General features: G+C 44.1%; 2 protein-coding genes across 11 annotated transcripts in view; one reads left to right on the top strand and one right to left on the bottom strand.

Annotated features, from left to right (window-relative positions):
* The window catches only part of LOC110987659 (dyslexia-associated protein KIAA0319-like protein), a 36,921-nt gene extending 25,588 nt beyond the window's left edge, over window positions 1–11,333 (top strand). For 6 of the 9 annotated variants that reach the window (XM_087130447.1, XM_087130449.1, XM_087130463.1 and 3 more), the window contains 10 exons: window positions 932–1,070; window positions 2,886–2,956; window positions 3,170–3,258; window positions 3,354–3,496; window positions 3,679–3,801; window positions 4,129–4,219; window positions 4,408–4,505; window positions 4,882–4,914; window positions 7,001–7,042; window positions 7,443–11,333. In XM_087130447.1, coding sequence (XP_086986573.1) covers window positions 932–1,070; window positions 2,886–2,956; window positions 3,170–3,258; window positions 3,354–3,496; window positions 3,679–3,801; window positions 4,129–4,219; window positions 4,408–4,505; window positions 4,882–4,914; window positions 7,001–7,042; window positions 7,443–7,624 — 1,011 coding nt within the window. In that variant the 3' untranslated portion in view covers window positions 7,625–11,333. The remainder of the gene's footprint in view (window positions 1–931; window positions 1,071–2,885; window positions 2,957–3,169; window positions 3,259–3,353; window positions 3,497–3,678; window positions 3,802–4,128; window positions 4,220–4,407; window positions 4,506–4,881; window positions 4,915–7,000; window positions 7,043–7,442) is intronic. The other 3 variants (XM_087130455.1, XM_087130454.1, XM_087130480.1) reach the window with 3 other exon arrangements.
* A 240-nt stretch (window positions 11,334–11,573) lies between these two features.
* Window positions 11,574–19,370, bottom strand: part of LOC110987644 (uncharacterized) — a 32,022-nt gene continuing 24,225 nt past the window's right edge. For both annotated transcript variants that reach the window (XM_022250549.2, XM_022250548.2), the window contains exons 15-17: window positions 19,108–19,288; window positions 14,651–14,936; window positions 11,574–14,252 (exon numbers count right to left, since the gene is read on the bottom strand). In XM_022250549.2, the coding sequence (XP_022106241.2) occupies window positions 12,589–14,252; window positions 14,651–14,936; window positions 19,108–19,288 (2,131 nt within the window). In that variant the 3' untranslated portion in view covers window positions 11,574–12,588. The remainder of the gene's footprint in view (window positions 14,253–14,650; window positions 14,937–19,107; window positions 19,289–19,370) is intronic.

A 19,370-nucleotide genomic window follows, 5' to 3' on the forward strand; every position in this document is an offset into this window, starting at 1 on the left:
GTGTCTTTGTTGGTTTGTGTCACATGAGTTGGAGGGAGATGGTAAGAGTCCTGCTGCAGGGGTATGTCGCTGTGTGTCTTTATGGGTTTATGTCATATGAGTTGGAGGGAGATGGTAAGAGTCCTGCTGCAGGGGTATGTTGCTTTGTGTCTTTGTGGGTTTATGTCATATGAATTGGAGGGAGATGGTAAGAGTCTTTCTGCTGGGGTATGTTGCTGTGTGTCTTTGTGGGTTAATGTCATGTGAGTTGGAGGGAGATGGTAAGAGTCCTGCTGCAGGGGTATGTCGCTGTGTGTCTTTGTTGGTTTGTGTCACATGAGTTGGAGGGAGATGGTAAGAGTCCTGCTGCAGGGGTATGTTGCTGTGTGTCTTTGTGGGTTTATGTCATGTGAGTTGGAGGGAGATGGTAAGAGTCCTGCTGCTGGGGTATGTTGCTGTGTATCTTTATGGGTTTATGTCATATGAGTTGGAGGGTGATGGTAAGAGTCCTTCTGCTGGGGTATGTTGCTGTGTGTCTTTATGGGTTTATGTCATATGAGTTGGAGGGAGATGGTAAGAGTCCTTCTGCTGGGGTATGTTGCTTTGTGTCTTTATGGGTTTATGTCATATGAGTTGGAGGGAGATGGTAAGAGTCCTGCTGCAGGGGTATGTTGCTGTGTGTCTTTGTGGGTTTATGTCATATGAGTTGGAGGGAGATGGTAAGATTCCTGCTGCTGGGGTATGTTGCTGTGTGTCTCTGTGGGTTTATGTCATATGAGTTGTAGTGAGATGCCAGGAGTCTGCCTGTGTGGGTGTGTATTTGTGTGTATGTGTTGTATACTATGCTTGAGATACTTGAGACATAGTTTCTCTATAAATATTAGCCACAACCATTGCCAAACGTGCCTAATTCAGATATGGCTGACTGCTACTTGCTTATTTCTCCACACAGACGGCTGTTGGCAATTCGGCCCATGAAGCTGTCTTGAAGTTGACAGGCCTTGTGCCAGGTACATACCACATGACGCTGAACGTGACTGACGCTAAGGGTGCCTCTAGCACAGATACTGCTGTGATAACCGTAGTCAAAGGTAGGGATTTTGAACTGTGTCCGAATCAAGGCTGTGGCTAGGAGTAGCACAAGTGTTTATGGGGAGTTGCTGGAGCAGCTAGCCATTGGCTCACATAGCAGGGATGTGATTTCTCTGTTTTTTTTCCGGAATTCCATTTTGGGGTCTCAAAAGTCGACCCTCATGAATTGCGCGAATCTGTTGAGAAATGGGGGGCTACAATATGCTAATTAAATGTTCATATCGCATTCACATGCATGCCAAAATGAATGGAAGAGTAAACTCACTTGACATTTTGGACTACCTGGTATGTCGGCGTTATATTTACAGTATACTCGTATACAATGTACTGTACAAATGCACATGTACTTTTTGTATTCTTCACATGTCCTCGTGCCTGAAAACGAGGTTTTACAAGACTGGTATTTCGCGTGCATTGTATACGAGTAAAATGTGAAACCTGGCACATGTATCAAGCCCAGCTGCATCGTATGTACACACACCGCTGTGTAAACCGTACGCACACCGTTGTGTAAACCGTACGCACACCGCTGTGTAAACCGTACGCACACCGCTGTGTAAACCGTACGCACACCGCTGTGTAAACCGTACGCACACCGCTGTGTAAACTGTACGCACACCGCTGTGTAAACCGTACGCACACAATTTTACTACACACACATGAGAACGATGGCAACACATGCATGATCCGTTGGCTGCAGGCTTCTCCCAAAGAGACACATTCTCAGTGTTGGTGTGCACGTTGGCAGGACTAGTACAGTTCACATTGTGGTATGCGTACATCCACGTTGCATTCTGGGCTCGATATGTGAACCGCTCTATGTAGTCTAGTTCCTGCAGACGTTGAATGCGGTATTGGTAACGTAATTCACTTGTTTGAGGATCAGACTAACATGATTTTACGTGTGCACATTCGTACTGTACACGTGTGTACAGTGTACGGCGTCAGAGCCACCATGTCGCTCTCCAAGTTCAACAGGAAAATTCTCTCAAAAGGAGACTTGTCTGCAAGAGAGCTAGAAAAACATGTCACCAGTAAATTTAAATGGAATTGGTTGGAAGAGCATGTCATGGCGGACGGCCTGAAAGTGCAGTTAAGCCAGTGTTTTGTTAAACCAGCAATTACGGAAAAAGTGCCCTGCACTTTCTGCAATGATGACTTCAAGTCCTGTTTTGTTTTAGTGGAACACATTTTGAGCAAAACCAACTGAAAAAAGTTCACATTTTTCTCAAGAGTGGACTGAGATGCTTAAACAAAATGAAATTAGAAATATTAATGTTCAATTTGTCCACAGTTGCTAAAAGTACAATACAAAGTTAACTTCATAAAGGGCAGTAATTTCAAAATATTTTTGCTTAAACATGTTAAAACATGCCCCAGAGAGGATTAGAACGCACCACAAGAGCATCTAGACTTTAACATTTTCCAGGGCCCTAAGTGGGCCGCGAATCCCACGCCGTTTTGGCTTCGCGCTCACAGTTTCAGGTTTATCTCACTCCTCCAATCTCATCCCTGACACAGACACGTTGTATTCCTAGTCATAGCCATTACAAATACAGCTTGATTTAGGCCATTTTCCAAACTGTTTTCTTGTAGCTTCCGATTAGAAATGTAATCCACTGACAAAACTCAGGTTAAGTTTCTGTAACTGTGAAAACCCAATATTGGTTTTGTACACCAAAATCTTGTCATTGGCAGTCTTTTCAAATGAGGTGGTGTCATGGTAGAGTAAACGTTCCGTCAAGTTTTGATTGAAATATTTTTATACTGTGTTTCTGTCTTTCAAACAAGTTGTATCTTCTTTTCTCTTTCAGACTCGCACAGGTTGAACTTAGTGGTGTTAACTTTTGACGTTGAAGTGTCAAAATTCACATACCAAAACAGGGTGGGTGGCTTTGAGATTATTGTATAAAAGTTGACAGCAAGGCTGAAATTAGATAAATTTCCACACAAGGGAAGACATGTATTTGATAGGCAAAGAAACAAGGTATGATAATTCGATGTGGCTTTTTAAAAATACTTCATTTGGTTGTCAATGCCCTTTTTTTACCTAGCTGGTATCCCTTGTTAGCTGGTGTCCTTTTATTTACTTTTCCAGATTGACATGGCACGGTCCTTAGCTGTTCTGTTGTCCGTTCGGGATGAAGATGTTGTCATTCAGCAAGTGTACCAAACGCCAAATGAGCAGTAAGTCCTACAAAACTCATTATAAATGACCGTTTCCTTCCAACCTGAGTAGGCAAAGGTGTTGAACGGGTTTTTGTTTTTTTTTGCTATTACAGGCTTCAAGTTATGTTCTATGCAAACAACGCCACAACCAGCACTGCCATGCCCGGCCCGAGGGTGGTCAAAATACTGTCCAAGAAGAAACTCTCCGGTGAGATGGACTTGCTCAAGTTCAAGGTTCTAGAGCTGGACACAATGAGTAAGATATCTCTGATACTGTTGTGTGAAGTGTTTGGGAACACTTTAGTAGAATTGGTAAGAGCAGAGTGGAGGTTAGACTCCTTGGGGAAAAGGGTTACCAACTAAACTGTAACAAAATTGTTTCTTTGGCCAAAATCTGAACTGATTTCTCTCATTCATTGTGTTGCTGCTTTCCTGCAGTTTGTCAGAAGAATTGTTCGGGTCATGGCAAATGTGATCCCTTCACCAAGATGTGCATCTGTGAGAGCTTCTGGATGGAGAACTATGTCCGACGGTGGATGGGAGACAGGGAGAGCAATTGTGGTGGGTGAAACTATGTGTGATCTTGTAAATGGCTGTGCTGACTACTTAGATATCAGTTACCTGACCAAAAACCTTTAAGGTACTTGATTCCATACCTTAGTTTAATTGTCAGAAAAAGTTTATCTTGGATACATGTAACACTGTACATTGTACCATCTGCGTAGGGTTTTCTAGAGGTTTGTGTAAAATTCTACATACTTGCAGTTTGTAATGATTAGAAATTGAAAAAGTAGCTCTTCAGGTATTCATGATTTTGCTGCTTTGTCAGGAGATTTGAGAGATGAGGTGTGGAAAGGGAGATAATCTCTAATTTGTTTGAAATTTCAGATTGGAGTATATTGTATGTCATCATTGCAGCCTGTGGAGAAGCCATAGCATTAGTCGGGCTTTGTTGGCTGTGCATATACTGTATAAAGAGGTAGGTAAAGGCTATGTCTAAAGCTAGTATTTCATGGCTGTGGCTTAGTTTTATTTGCCATTGGAACTTGGCTTAAGCCATTTAAAATGGCCTATGCCAACGTGACCGATGCAGTGCTTAACATGTACCAAAATATCATTCACACTATCAGCCTATTCATGATACATTTTGCATGTATATTTGAACAGGAGCCGTAGGAAGGTGAAGAGAAGGCGAAGATACAACCTCCTGTCCCAAGATTTGGACGGGATGGAATCCATGGAAATGTTACCAAAGAATGCAAATGGTGAGCGTTGGTAAACACTTGAGGAAAAAGGCCCCTCCCCCTTCGCAAACAAAACAAACAAAAGAATATTAGGGATTTATGTCATCCACCATATCAATGTGGTACTCTTTATAGAATTTTTTATCTTTCATCTGATATTAAGTTATTTGTAGCAAGTAAGGTTTTTTTATACCAAATTGATATGTGTGATTTCATATTTTGTTCAATTTTATGCAAATCATGATTTTAACAACTGGGCATGGTAAGGCATCTCTAGGTTAATTTATATCACACCATAACATCTGCAACCAGCTAACCTGTTGATTCCTTGATGAAATGAAAAGCAAATCTTGGAAATATATTCAAATGATGACCTTTTTCATTTGTCCATGGTCAGAGCCACAGTCCGAGATGACAAACAATGGCAACGGTGAGACAGATACAGCTAGTGTGTTGCTTCCTTGTAAAAAGAAAATTGCCAAATAACTCGCAATTAGCCAGCTCTTTGAGAGTTCCTTATATAGCCACAACATTAGCAATTTGCCATTTGCACGCTTACGTCATTCGTATGACCAATATCATTTGCATTTGATGAATTCAGTAGCTTGTTGTTGTGTATTTCTATTCCCTTGTGACGCTGCAGTCTCTCTCAGGTCAGAGGTCATACAGAGAGAGACCACTATCTAGGTGGAGAGATAGTGAATTTGTCCCTTTGTTGAGTGACAATTGTAATGTCTCTAGAGAGTGTTTTGTTACATTCTGTTTGCATTGCATGTCAATGAATTTAAGTATGATTTCAGAACATGGACCTAAAACCTCTGACAAGTATACTGAGGGTGTGATAAGTTATCCCCATGATTTCCACTGTCAAATTCCTTCACAGAATCCATAAACTTGTGTAGAAGTCTTGAGAGGGAGTATTTAACTCCTTGCAGTCTTGTTCTCGTTGGAAACCCCACTCATGGCAACAATACAAAACGACTTTTTGAGTAACAAAGCTGCTTAGTCAAATCTAGACAATGCACTGCTGCCACTAGACCATTAGTTTCACCCATTGCTGTGTAGTTTTTTTTATTTGCTCTGAAGGCTGCACTTGTTTGCACAATTTTTGTTCCTGATACCAAGTCTTTTTTGTAATTTTGCCCTTTTATAGTTGTTTGATAGTTGTTTTTATCCGTGCTGTATTTTGAATTTCCTGTCACTGAAAAGACTAGCTTTCTGAATGCTAAGCTACATGTATGACATTGCTAACAATTGTTCTTGCACTGAGATTGGTCTAACCATTGTCAACAACTTCTGTCTAGAGATTTGAACCCACAATGATTAGAGTAATATTGAGGACAGCGACTAGGCTGATGACAGTGCCACAAACTGTTTAGTTGTTTGTGTTGCTGTATCAACCCCAACATGATACTAACGGTGTCTGGTTTCTGTCCCTTGACCTCCTTTCTTCTGTGAATCTGCTTTGAATCCTTTCCATTTGATCCTCTACTGCATTTGTTCTAATCTTCTCACACTCAATGATTCCTTTCCTTCTGTCATGCCTTTCTTGTCACCTTCCCCTTATACTGTCTGTTCATCTTGTCTGACACCTTTGCTTGTCTATCTCCAAATTTTCTCACATACATCACTCATACCTAACTCCAACATTCTCCACCATTTTTCAGTAACCTTTTATCTATCTTCTCTTTGATCTCTCTCCCTCTTTTCCCTTTCTTTCCTCCTCTAATCCATGCTGCTTACCCCCTATCCCTTCCCTTCCTTTCCTCCTCTAATCCATGCTGCTTACCCCCTATCCCTTCCCTTCCTTTCCTCCTCTAATCCATGCTGCTTGCCCCCTATCCCTTCCCTTTCTTTCCTCTAATCCATGCTGCTTACCCCCTATCCCTTCCCTTCCTTTCCTCCTCTAATCCGTCCTGCTTACCCCCTATCCCTTCCCTTCCTTTCCTCTAATCCATGCTGCTTACCCCCTATCCCTTCTCCTCCTTTCCTCCTCTAATCCGTGCTGCTTACCCCCTATCCCTTCCCTTCCTTTCCTCTAATCCATGCTGCTTACCCCCTATCCCTTCCCTTTCTTTCCTCCTCTAATCCATGCTGCGTGTCCGCTATCCTTTCCTCCTCTAATCCATGCTGCTTACCCGCTATCCTTTCCCAAATGCCCCAAAATGTGCACCATTTTGTATATTTTTCCAACCTCCCCTGGTACATGTATGTCTTCCTCTTTTCTCCTACAAACATCTCTTCAACATCTTCTCTCGCCTTCTTTGCCCTGGTCATCTTTACGCCTTTTTTTGCCTTTCCTCATTCTACACATCCTCTCCAACTTTCATTCCTAAAATCTTCTTTCGTCCCTCCCTATGTGTCCTTCCATCACGCCTCTTTTTTGCCCCAACCTCCTCTATCTCCTGTCAACTCCTCTCCTCTTTCTCTTTCCTTCTTCCCTTTCAATGCTTTGACCATCTCTCCTGCCCTCATCATTCTTGGCTTGTTTCTTCCTGACTGCTTCCTCCATTCAGGGAGTGTGCTTGATAAACTGACTGACAAGGGCTCCTTCCAAGGTGAAAGCTTTACTAAAAATGGCTTAAACTGACTAATATTTCCTGCAAGTTTTCACTGCCTTATATCAGCTGTATTAAAGAAAGCTAGATCCAAATCACAAATTGTATCCATATGTAAAGCAGCAGAAAATTTAACTATCAATAGTTCTGCAAGTTATTTTGTATCAAAATTTCATACAGGTGTATTTGTGATTCTAATGTAGTGATGTACCAATGAGGTAACAAACCGTTTGGTCTTGATAATTTCTATTATGATAATAATCTTTGTGGATGTACGGCAATTCCCTCGTGAAACCTGAGGTCTTAGAGAAAAAACACCCCTTCCGACTCATTGAATAATCCCCAAACTTGACCTGGCTTTTCTCAACACCCACCCTCATCTCCTTGTCCATAACTGCAGGGAAACAAAGCAGTAGCATCATGATCTCTGAGTCGGACGATGACACGGACGAAGAGACGACACTCTTTGACTCTAAGAAACGACAGGGGAAGAATGGTAAAGCCAATGGTTCAGTGATGGCTGTACAACCGCGTAAGAAGAGACCATTCCCACTGATCAGCTCCCGATCAGAAAAACTCTAAAAGTGAAAAAAATAAGGAGAAGAATACATCTTGAAAAATCCAAGGATACTTCTTTTCAGCTGAATCTAAAAAGCAGTACTAGCATAGCTTCTGAAACTTTTCTGAGGACGGTTTTTGGGCAGTTACTTGTAGCTGACAGTTGGTGATGCACGGTGAACAGATTGGCATTTGGATTTTATGTTTCCGTCGGTGAGGACTTCATTTACACGGCATTGCTTTGAGAGGAGAACTGTGGAATCACCAGCTGTGAAACCAACAGGTTGTAATGGGCTGTGTTGAGTGTTAGTGTAACTTGGTCGACAACAAGAAATTCTGTATTAATGACACGAAAACATGAACCACAACTAAGAAGGCCCCACAAGATTTGTTTTTTTTCAAGTGATGCACCGTAGTAATGAGGAGAGATGGTGGTTGGGTTGATATTCTCAGTAGCTAGGTATTCTCACCAAACAACTTAAATGTGGGGCTGCTGTTTGACCATATGTCTGAGCCAAGCGAGGGCGCCACCTCAGTTCACTAAATATGTGTACGCATACGTCAGTGTCAAATCTCGTGCCTATTAAGATGGTGCATACACGTAGTTTGCACATTGCTGCAGCCCCTATATGTGTCACAGGAATGTGATGCAGGATATCACCAGTATTTCCCTGTGGAAGTCAGCAGAGCTATCCATACATTCATGGCATCTATCAGATCACTTCTCCCACAGTGTCGTCCTACCAGATTATGTCCAGAAAGATTATCAGCCTTTATCAACGGTCCTGCTTAAGATCTGCTGACAAGTGTGCATTGGGAACTTGGCTAAACACCAGTGACATTGAAAAGGACCGACATTAGCAATTATGTTCCTTCTGTTAACTGAAATGTAGGAAAGCTTCATGTTACACATGCAGTGCTATACACAAACAGTGATCACTCAAGCACCGTAGAACTGTAAATTTACTTCACATCTGTATAAATGATACGGCGTATAATCTTCAAGATTACATTGTCTTTCAAGCAATGGTGTCTTGTATAATGAATAATGTCATTGTTCAACGTGATAGAAAAGTGTATTTATTATTTTCTAATTCTGACTCGCCGGGCCTGATGAAAAGGGAAACTTTTAGCAAAGTATTTCTGTTCAGCTAAAAACTTGACTGAAAGTTCTCCTTTTTCATTAGCTCTTTAAACCGTCATAAGTAACACAGCTTCCATTCAGAAATCAAGTGCTGTGAGTATTTTTTTTTAATTAGAAATTGTGTTTCATAAGGAATGGTAGGAGGCCTAAGTAAAAGGGAGGATATTGCAAATTGCAGTTTATGCATTATGGAAATTTGAGTCGAAAACAAGATTATTTACCTATACAATGACAGTTTTCTTTTTTATATGTAGGCATTTTTGTAAATAAAGGTTTTAACATGTGCATCAAAAATGTGAAAAAAAATATCAAGATTTATGGACAGCACTTATTTATTTTTCATAGTGTGTTGCGAGGAGCGGAAAATATGTATATAATTAAAGTCCAAAGAAAAGATAAAGATTGTGTATACAGGTTGATGTTTGACAGAAAAGAGCAGCATAGTTGTATGCTTGCTTGAGTGTATATTTGAAACTTAATTAAAATTGAAACCTATGTGTTTGAATTCCACTCCGGGAGGCTATCTAGATGTAGGAATGTACATATAGTTGCCGGGTCATTCCATGAGGTTGGGGCACAATTTGTGACGGTGTCCTTGTTACATGGGTAGCTTTTACCACCTGTCATAACCTGTAGAGTAGGTCATTTACTCTGTAAAAATAACACACACCTCTGTATTCAGACTTGCAAGATGTATAACATTGTCAATTTGGAATCCATGTGCAGGGAAATAGCTGTTCATTTTTACAGAACCCATGTAACAATGGACACCGTCACAAATTGTGCCCCAACCTCATGGAATGACCCTGGCATACAAAGCAGACGTCACAAAATTACTCATTTGCTGTTGGAATGGCTTAAACCTTGCATGTAACAGGAAATGCCTGCTGTTTGGTAAAACACTATTTGGGTTGGTAGAACAAGAGTTGTAAGACTGTGGTGCACTTGAATGTTGTGGACCGTGGGAAGCCAGTTTTGTAAGAGACCATCTCAAAAATGCTTGATCTCCTAAGCATACTAAATGTTTTCTCTTGTGAAATGCTTGCCTCTTGGTGTCTGTGCAGAAATTGGAAGTTTAGAACAGCCAACCCCAGGTGAAGAGAACCAGTTGAGAGTGCTCCCTGAAGACTAACATTCCATTTGATCAAGTGCAAAGAGTACACACGGGGCTTGCGCAACTCATGACATATTACAGGATCAATTCCATTTTCATTCAGGAGGCATAATTATGTTCATGACTTGTTCCAAATTTGTGAACCAAAACATTTGAAAAGCTTCCGTAATTTATTACCAGTGAACTGTGTAGTCATGAATTGTTAATACCGAAGAGGTATTCACCCCTCTCTAAAATGTAACCGTAACATTTGTATTGAAGTGGTAGGAATTTAATCTTGCTTGAATCAGATGGGTTCCTGTAAATGTTCCAGTCTTAGATGGGATCAGTTTTGTCTGTTTGTTGCACACAGTTGCCATACATTGTCATGGCAGCTTTGAAGTCCTCTGTCCAACTATAATCCTGAGTAAAAAATATCTCTGCTCAGATGATGATCAACCAGTACTGCATTTTTCCGCATGAATTGTATGCACTTCCACTGCGAGTACAATAAATACCGTTGAAATACCTGCCAAAATAGGACTTTAATAGTGTAAAAAGTGGTATTTGGTTAAATATTCTTGAAGAATTATGTATTTCGTTTCTTCCACATTGTAAAAAAATTATTTTTATGAGGAAAATTCCGCCACGAATTCCATCCAAGACTTCATGTGTTGTAGATGTGTATGCTTACAATTGTTTGACTGTGGGAATGGTTCAGCATGATTAACCTTTCATGTATTTGACAATTTTCAATTTTCCCTTTTTTTCGTCTTCACTGTTGACTCTTAAGATAACCTATGTGAATTTCTTCATACAGTTTTTATGATGTTACAGCTCGTTGCAGCAAACTGCAGTGACATATCTTTTCAGACCAAAATTTATTCTTTCAACAACTCTATATATCTTTGATGTGTTTGTAAAAAAAAGCTCCCAGCCTGTTGCATTTGTAGCGCATTGCAAAGCACTTTGAGTTGTACAGCCCTACTTTGGCATATGTTGGTTCAAAGAAAGTGTGTTAAAAGTCCAGCAGTACAAGCCTCAATGTAGTCTAATGTAGTTGTTAATTTACTACCCAATGTGGATTTGAACCCCGGCCGCTATGGCAAATGATTTAAGTGAACTACCACTTGGTATTGGTAATGTGCTATAAAATGCAACTGCAATATTACAGAGTATATATGAAATACACATTGACAAGGTGTTCATGCAGTGCTGAATATGCTGTTTTTTTAAATCAGCACTTTTAATAAGACAAGTTTATTTATCGTGGATATATTTAGGTTTTGGTCAAATTCCTTAGATAAACCTTTGCTGTTCTTGGGTGATGTAGCTAGATTCATTATAGTGTACAGTTGTGATTTTTTGTAAAATATTTCACGATTCCTGTTTCAGGTACTTTTTTGTAACAAAAATTGGCTTGGGTGGAGGCTTCATAACAATGCAGAATTGAAACAAAAATTGAGCAAAAATAAAATTAGAACGCTGAAGAACAAGTTTTGCTTGTATATGGAGTTCCTCATTTAAAAAGAGGTTAAATGACATTAATTGAGAGTCAAATGCATTTTGGCCTCAACATCTAACCCTCTAGCTTTTGACCTTTAATCCCGACCCTTTACTCCTTAATAACTCTGAACCTTTATATTGGACCTGTAGCCCGCAAGTTCAATAGCTGAATAACAAAAAAGTAGCTGCTATCTGCAGTAAACAGACAAAATGACGGTCTAAACGACACGTTGCGGTTCATGCTTTTTATTTTGTATTTACAGAAAAAAAAAAGCACACACATGAACACTATGGCAGTTGACAATGTACAGATTTTAAAAGATGATCAATGCGATTGATTAAAAGTTGATACCACCAAGCACACGTTCATCTACCGGTGACATTTTTAAAATGGCACCCCAAATAATACCTTTTTTAACTCTACCAGTCCCAAATCCTCCGATTTCAATATGATTTTACATACACCCTAGGGGGTTAGGGATAAAGAAGATGTACATGTAAGTTAAAGTACACTTCCACATTAATCAGGTTGTCTTCTGTTTGTCATTGGAAACATACAGTACGTGAGAAACAGACACGTAAACAGTTTTGAATAGCACAACTGAGAGCATTCCTCAAAACTCCTGGAAATTTCCTAAATCAAACATAATGCAATACATTTTTTTTAAGTACGGGTACTGTACTGCTTGATACAAACACATCTGGAGCAGTTACTGGCTTGGAGAGGAATTTACATAGAACAGGTGCAAGATCAGACAGGAACATTGCATTTTCCCCCAAAAAAATCATGTCAAAATGTAAGACGATAATCTGCCTTCGTCAAATTTGTTAGACAGTGGAAAAACAATGAGAAAAAATGGAACATGCATGGCACAGAATCTAAGGTGCTCGCCAGCCTCTGCACAGTTTGACAGGTCATGCAAGACCAACTTCTAGAAAATCCCTATGTACCATTACATGTTGGCAGGCAATAGATAGGATCAATAAAAACCCAGCTCCTCAAAGCTCTTCACAATTTCAAGTTGCCCCCTTCTTGGTGAGTTCCTCCACATGACTTTCCAGTGTATACTCTTTGGGTTTCAGAAACTGACTGGCAATGAGATGCATCATACCAGATCGTAAATTTTATTCAAGAATTTGTATGTACAGAATCCTACGCAGTGTATGAACAGATTTAGCAGCTTGAGATTTGGAATTTCTACAGCACGTTTCTAATTTTGGAATAAATAGCTAAGAGTTAAGACGTTAGTATCTTGGGTAGCCGTGTCCGTAATCACGTGTTTGGTGCCTCCATTCTTGTTCTCTTCCATCGTCGTAACTTCTTCCCTTGCTGTAGCCTCGTGAGTCTTGATTTTCATCTCGCTGACCCCAGCCATGACCTCGGCCCCTGTTGTGTGGGTTGTAATCCCGGCCGTAGGAATCATAGCCCTGTCGGTCGGCATAGGGTTCCTGCTGGCCGTGGCTGTGTGGTCTGTAGTCGATGTCCCCGCTGTATGGGTATGGGTCATAGTCCTGCCGGGAGTATGTCGTACCACTAGGACCAGGCTGTCCATGATCGTAGTCCCTGGTGCCCTGCCATTTCGGCTCTTCTATTGGCTGGTACTCCTCCACTGGTGAAGCTGGGTGAGATGGGTTGTACGACTGGTCTGGATTATACAGCTGCTCCCCAAAAGGTGCCCTCTGTTGTCCCTGGTCATAGCCGTAGGGGGAAGGGTTGTAGGTTGGTGCAGTAGGGGGTGGGGTAAACTTTGGCTCATAAGAGCCCTGGAATGGTGGCGAAGGTTCTTTGTCAGTAACGTTTATAATTGGAATCCTACCAATCGGGGGTGGAGTTGGGGTTGAAACTTTAGCCGTCACTGAGGGAATTGTTTTGGGCTCGAACAGTGTGGCTTGGATGAAATCTAATGCTGAGCGATCCTGGTTGGTTGATCCTGGCTCCGCTTTGGTTTCAGCATCTTTCGATTCTGGTTCATCTTTGGTTGGTGTGGCGCCACCCTGATCATCTGCTGCAGCTGTGCTGGAGTCTGCTGGTGCGCGGCGAATCTGTGGTGACCCTGTCTGGTCTTCTGCTGTGCCTTCAGGAACTTGGAGTTGGCTTGTGGAGCCGCCCACTACAGCAATGGGCTGTCTGGGCGTTGATACGGAGCTGTGCCCTGGGCTGAAGTCCGAATCGCTAGTGGCCTTCTCGATCTCTGACTGCAAGGATGCGATCTGCCTGTCCAGCAGAGCCTTCTTGGCATCTTCTACCTGCTGCGTCAGCTTGATCAGAAGCTGCTGCTGTTCAGTCAGGTTTGGCTTGGAGCTGAATGCTGTCAGTAAATTGGCTGTGACGTCTGATGCCGCATTTGCAATCTCGCTGGCGCTCATGCTTTGCCCACTCTCTTGTAGGAGGGAGGTGAGTTTGGTTGGGCTTTGCATGGACCCCTCCTTGCTGGATTCTTCTCCTGATGTTTGACCTTTCGCCTTTGGCACTTCACCTATGACATCCAGGACATCTGCTGGGTCATAGGGGGCCTCAATCTCCTCTTGAGTCGGTGAGTAGGGCTCAGCAGTGAGCTCGGTCGGGTCTGCATTGGCGTACTGGGCCACGATGGGATCCATGAGTTGCTTCTTGGGGATGAGTAATGGTTCTTGGGAGGGGCGGAACCGCTTTGGTCCAAAGCCGTGCTCCTCAGGGTTGTTGAGAAACTCCTCGGGGTCGGTGGGTGAGCGCGAAGCTGTGCTCAGTGTGTGTGTGTCCGACAGCCGTCGTTTCTGCTGTTGTGGTGGTGGTTGTGGCTTGGGATGGAGCTGTGAGTCATGGTGGGAGATGCTGGAGCGAGGGGTGTGACCTAGGCTTGCTGAGCGCGCTCGCTCACGGTGTCGCACAAGCAGGCCAAGTAGCATGTGAGGGCGGGGCTCTGCCAAACCTGTAGGTAAATCAACAAGGGAAAAAATTCCACTGTCGTTTTCAAATTTTTGTTTGAAAGACTGTGATGGGTTATAGATACTTGGGATCTTGTAAATAGGAGATAATTCAGGCGAGTTCAAGTGATGGCCATTTGCAAACCACTGGTCACTTCTGCCTGGTACCCAAATATTCTGTTACCGCTTACCAGGGAAAATTAAGAAACATTTTGATGGCATTTTTAGGACAAAGATATGCTCAACATGTAAAATATCTACTTAGCAAAGACAAGACAACAACCAAGATGTAATGCGGTGCATACTCCTTTGAATGGTTCCTTGCTGGTGCATAGATTTGCTAGTTACTTTCTATTAGGTAGGGTCTACACAATTGGGCCATGACCCAAAGATGATCACTCACCAGGCCCTTTGAAGGGCATAATCTCCTGGGGCACCGGCTCGTGGGCAGACAGCGGGAGGATGTACATGTCCTTGATGTGGGTGCGATTATTCCCAACCACACCGATCCGCTGCCGGCTGTGGAAATACTGGAACAGGGTGATGTAGGCCGATTTGTCCTCTTCCTGGACAACGTGGAAGCGAAGCACGATCAGGTCAGTGGTGTTAGCCTTGCGCAGCTGCTTAAAGTAGTCCCAGACCACGGGGTACGGGATACGACCACAAATGACAATGTTCTCTGGCATGTCCTGTTGAGATTGGGGAGATAACGAGATGTTGACAAAATTGAAGGGCTTTGGAGTAAGACCCATGGATTGAGACTTAACCTCTGACCTTTGGTACTAGGATTCTTACTCAATTGCCACTATGTGGCGAATTGATTTCTTCACACTCTCCAGCTGATTCCTTCACATTTGTTTTACAAATTGTTGTAACAATATGTAAATAAGATCTCTCTCGACTGTTTGTGGGAAAAATGTAAGAAATAACTAGAACGGCAAAGCCACCATGGCTCGCTGCTTGCTATGAATTTCTTTCTAGTAATAACAGGAAAGAAATCCCAGTTATATAAATATGGTTCCTAAATCAAACAATTAAATACTATTATACTAACAAAGCTTCATCCAAATTTTTTACAAGATTGGTTGACATACGACTGCAATACAGATGTACAAGCTTTTTTATCGACCTTAGCAATACAATTCATTGTACCCAAGGAGAAAAAAACCTAATCAGTGCTGTGTGCAGACTGTGTGTTGAAAGGCACCTGTAATTTAAAAGTAAACCAACAAAGGCCACCACCAAGGGAGATACAGATACAAAGGCTTCACAGTTCTTTACAGAAGAAAGGAATGCCTATAGAATGTGGGTCCAGCTAGTACGGTCAGACTAGACCTGGATGATTATATACATGTAACCCCTCCCCATCATCCTATCCATCTCCTACTCCGCCCCCTCCCCATCATCCTATCCATCTCATACTCCACCCCCTCCCCATCATCCTATCCATCTCCTACTCTGTCCCCTCCCAATCATCCTATCCATCTGCTACTCTGCCCCCTCCCCATCATCCTATCCATCTCCTACTCCGCCCCCTCCCAATCATCCTATCCATCTCCTACTCCGCCCCCTCCCCATCATCCTATCCATCTCCTACTCCGCCCCCTCCCCATCATCCTATCCATCTCCTACTCCGCCCCCTCCCCATCATCCTATCCATCTCATACTCCACCCCCTCCCCATCATCCTATCCATTTCCTACTCTGTCCCCTCCCAATCATCCTATCCATCTGCTACTCTGCCCCCTCCCCATCATCCTATCCATCTCCTACTCCGCCCCCTCCCCATCATCCTACCAATCTCCTACTCCACCCCCTCCCCATCATCCTATCCATCTCCTACTCTGTCCCCTCCCAATCATCCTATTCATCTGCTACTCTGCCCCCTCCCAATCATCCTATCCATCTGCTACTCTGCCCCCTCCCCATCATCCTATCCATCTGCTACTCTGCCCCCTCCCCATCATCCCATTCATCTCCTACTCTGCCCCCTCCCCATCATCCCATCCATCTCCTACTCTGCCCCCTCCCCATCATCCTATCCATCTCCTACTCTGTCCCCTCCCCATCATCCTATCCATCTCCTACTCTGCCCCCTCCCCCTCATCCCATCCATTTCCTACTCTGCCCCCTCCCCCTCATCCCCTCCATCTCCTACTCGCCCCCTCCCCATCATCCCATCCATCTCCTACTCTGCCCCCTCCCCATCATCCTATCCATCTCCTACTCTGCCCCCTCCCCACCATCCTATCCATCTCCTGCTCTGCCCCCTCCCCATCATCCTATCCATCTCCTACTCTGTCCCCTCCCAATCTTCCTATCCATCTCATACTCTGCCCCCTCCCCATCATCCTATCCATCTCCTACTCCGTCCCCTCCCAATCATCCTATCCATCTCATACTCCGCCCCCTCCCCATCATCCCATCCATCTCCTATTCCGCCCCCCTCCCCATCATCCCATCCATCACCTACTCTTCCCCCTCCCCATCATCCTATCCATCTCCTACTCCACCCCCTCCCATCATCCCATCCATCTCCTACTCTTCCCCCTCCCCATCATCCTACCCATCTCCTACTCCACCCCCTCCCCATCATCCCATCCATCACCTACTCTTCCCCCTCCCCATCATCCTATCCATCTCCTACTCCACCCCCTCCCCATCATCCCATCCATCACCTACTCTTCCCCCTCCCCATCATCCTATCCATCTCCTACTCTGGCCCCTCCCCATCATCCTATCCATCTCCTACTCCACCCCCTCCCCATCATCCCATCCATCACCTACTCTTCCCCCTCCCCATCATCCTATCCATCTGCTACTCTGCCCCCTCCCAATCATCCTATCCATCTGCTACTCTGCCCCCTCCCAATCATCCTATCCATCTGCTACTCTTCCCCCTCCCCATCATCCTATCCATCTCCTACTCTGTCCCCTCCCCATCATCCTATCCATCTCCTACTCCACCCCCTCCCCATCATCCTGTCCATCTCCTACTCCACCCCCTCCCCATCATCCTATCCATCTCCTACTCCACCCCCTCCCATCAACCTGTCCATCTCCTACTCCACCCCCTCCCCATCATCCTGTCCATCTCCTACTCCACCCCCTCCCCATCATCCTATCCATCTCCTACTCCACCCCCTCCCCATCATCCTGTCCATCTCCTACTCCACCCCTCCCCATCATCCTATCCATCTCCTACTCCACCCTTTCCCATCATCCTATCCATCTCCTACTCTCCCCCCTCCCCATCATCCCATCCATCTCCTACTCCACCCCCTCCCCATCATCCCATCCATCTCCTACTCCACCCCCTCCCCATCATCCTGTCCATCTCCTACTCCACCCCTCCCCATCATCCTATCCATCTCCTACTCTTCCCCCTCCCCATCATCCTATCCATCTCCTACTCCACCCCCTCCCCATCATCCTGTCCATCTCCTACTCCACCCCTCCCCATCATCCTATCCATCTCCTACTCCACCCCTTCCCATCATCCTATCCATCTCCTACTCCACCCCTTCCCCATCATCCTATCCATCTCCTACTCTGTCCCGTCCCCATCATCCTATCCATCTCCTACTCTCCCCCCTCCCCATCATCCCATCCATTTCTTACTCTTCCCCCTCCCTATCATCCCATCCATCTCCTACTCTGCCCCCTCCCAATCATCCTATCCATCTGCTACTCTGCCCCCTCCCAATCATCCTATCCATCTCCTACTCTGCCCCCTCCCCATCATCCCATCCATTTCCTACTCTGCCCCCTCCCCATCATCCCATCCATCTCCTACTCCACCCCCTCCCCATCATCCTATCCATCTCCTACTCTGATGTCTGATCGTATTAAGAACTGGAGCTGACACATACAGCCTCGTTTTGAAATGCGGAAGTGCACAGATCGACGCTAAAAGCGTTGTATTGGGATCCCTCTATTACATAGGCTCGCACTTACTTCGCAGCTTGTCAAAAAGTTGATATAGTTGCTACAGTGATTAGAAGTACAAGTATGAGTTTCCCAGGTTACAAGAGTCTGAATCATTTTCTTTGGCAGAGAAGATATGAATCCAATAATTCCTGTTTTTAGAGGATTCCGCAAGATAATGAATAGCACCGTACAGACTATAATATCTTTGCACAGGGTTTCATGTCACTTGAAAGTTAACCACTTCATGCCGGGCATTTTTCAATGTTGATGATGCTGGGCCGGCATGACTATCATTTTTTCCGTTTTCAAAATCCTTCAAAAATTCATCATTTCATTTAACGGTCGTTTATAGCCACACCAAGTAATCTTTAGGCACTACTCTAAGTTGACAGGTGGCCTTCATTGACGCCCGAGTATTTCAGCAAGGCCAGCAGCCTTGTAAACAGAGCCCAGATTGTGCGGTGTTGTATAACTGTCTTTTGTTCATGAACCTGGCTCAGTGCACTGCTGACCTCTTTTCAATAGGGGCCAGATTAGCATGCAGCGGTGCTGTGTGGCTCATCGCTGCGGTGGTGGAGCGCTTTTGTCCCCGGTGGTAATCCGCTCGCTCTCAATGCCCCAAACCCTGGTATACGGTTTCAAAACAAGGCTGGATTATCACCACTTTTGAGAGTGAAAAATGTTGGTAATGCCCACCAGCCTGGTCTTTTGTTCGGAGTACTGTCTTTTGTTACAGGGCCCTGTTTCCTTTGCCCGAGTTCGGAGACCCCGGCCACGCATATAAACCATACGTCTCCGATTCCGGAGTCCCTGGCAGGAAGTGGTTAAGAGGATCAATAAAACAAGGAGGACTGAAGGATTTCTGAAGCTTCCTGTCAGAAACAATAGAGTCTTTACCTCAGGTTTGCTTTTTTTTCAAATTGTAACTCACCATAGATATCGTTCGAATGGGGCCCGAGACATGAAACCCAGCCATGGCAAATTTTGCCACCTCTTCCATGGTGATGGAGCCGTTCCAGAGGGATGGAGGGGGGCGTCGGATAGGGGCCTGCTCCTTGGGAGATGGGACGATGGGGCTAGGCTGGGGGGAAGGACCATCATCAGGTTGAGAGCTGGAGGAAACAGAAAAGAAAATGTGATATGTTTAGATAATACTTGAAGCTTTAAAAAAGAGGGCTCACGGTAACACCATGT

Source organism: Acanthaster planci, linkage group LG02 (genome assembly GCF_054643075.1).
Source record: "Acanthaster planci isolate LZ-2023a linkage group LG02, COTS_SCS, whole genome shotgun sequence".
NCBI classification, from domain to species: Eukaryota; Metazoa; Echinodermata; class Asteroidea; order Valvatida; family Acanthasteridae; genus Acanthaster; species Acanthaster planci.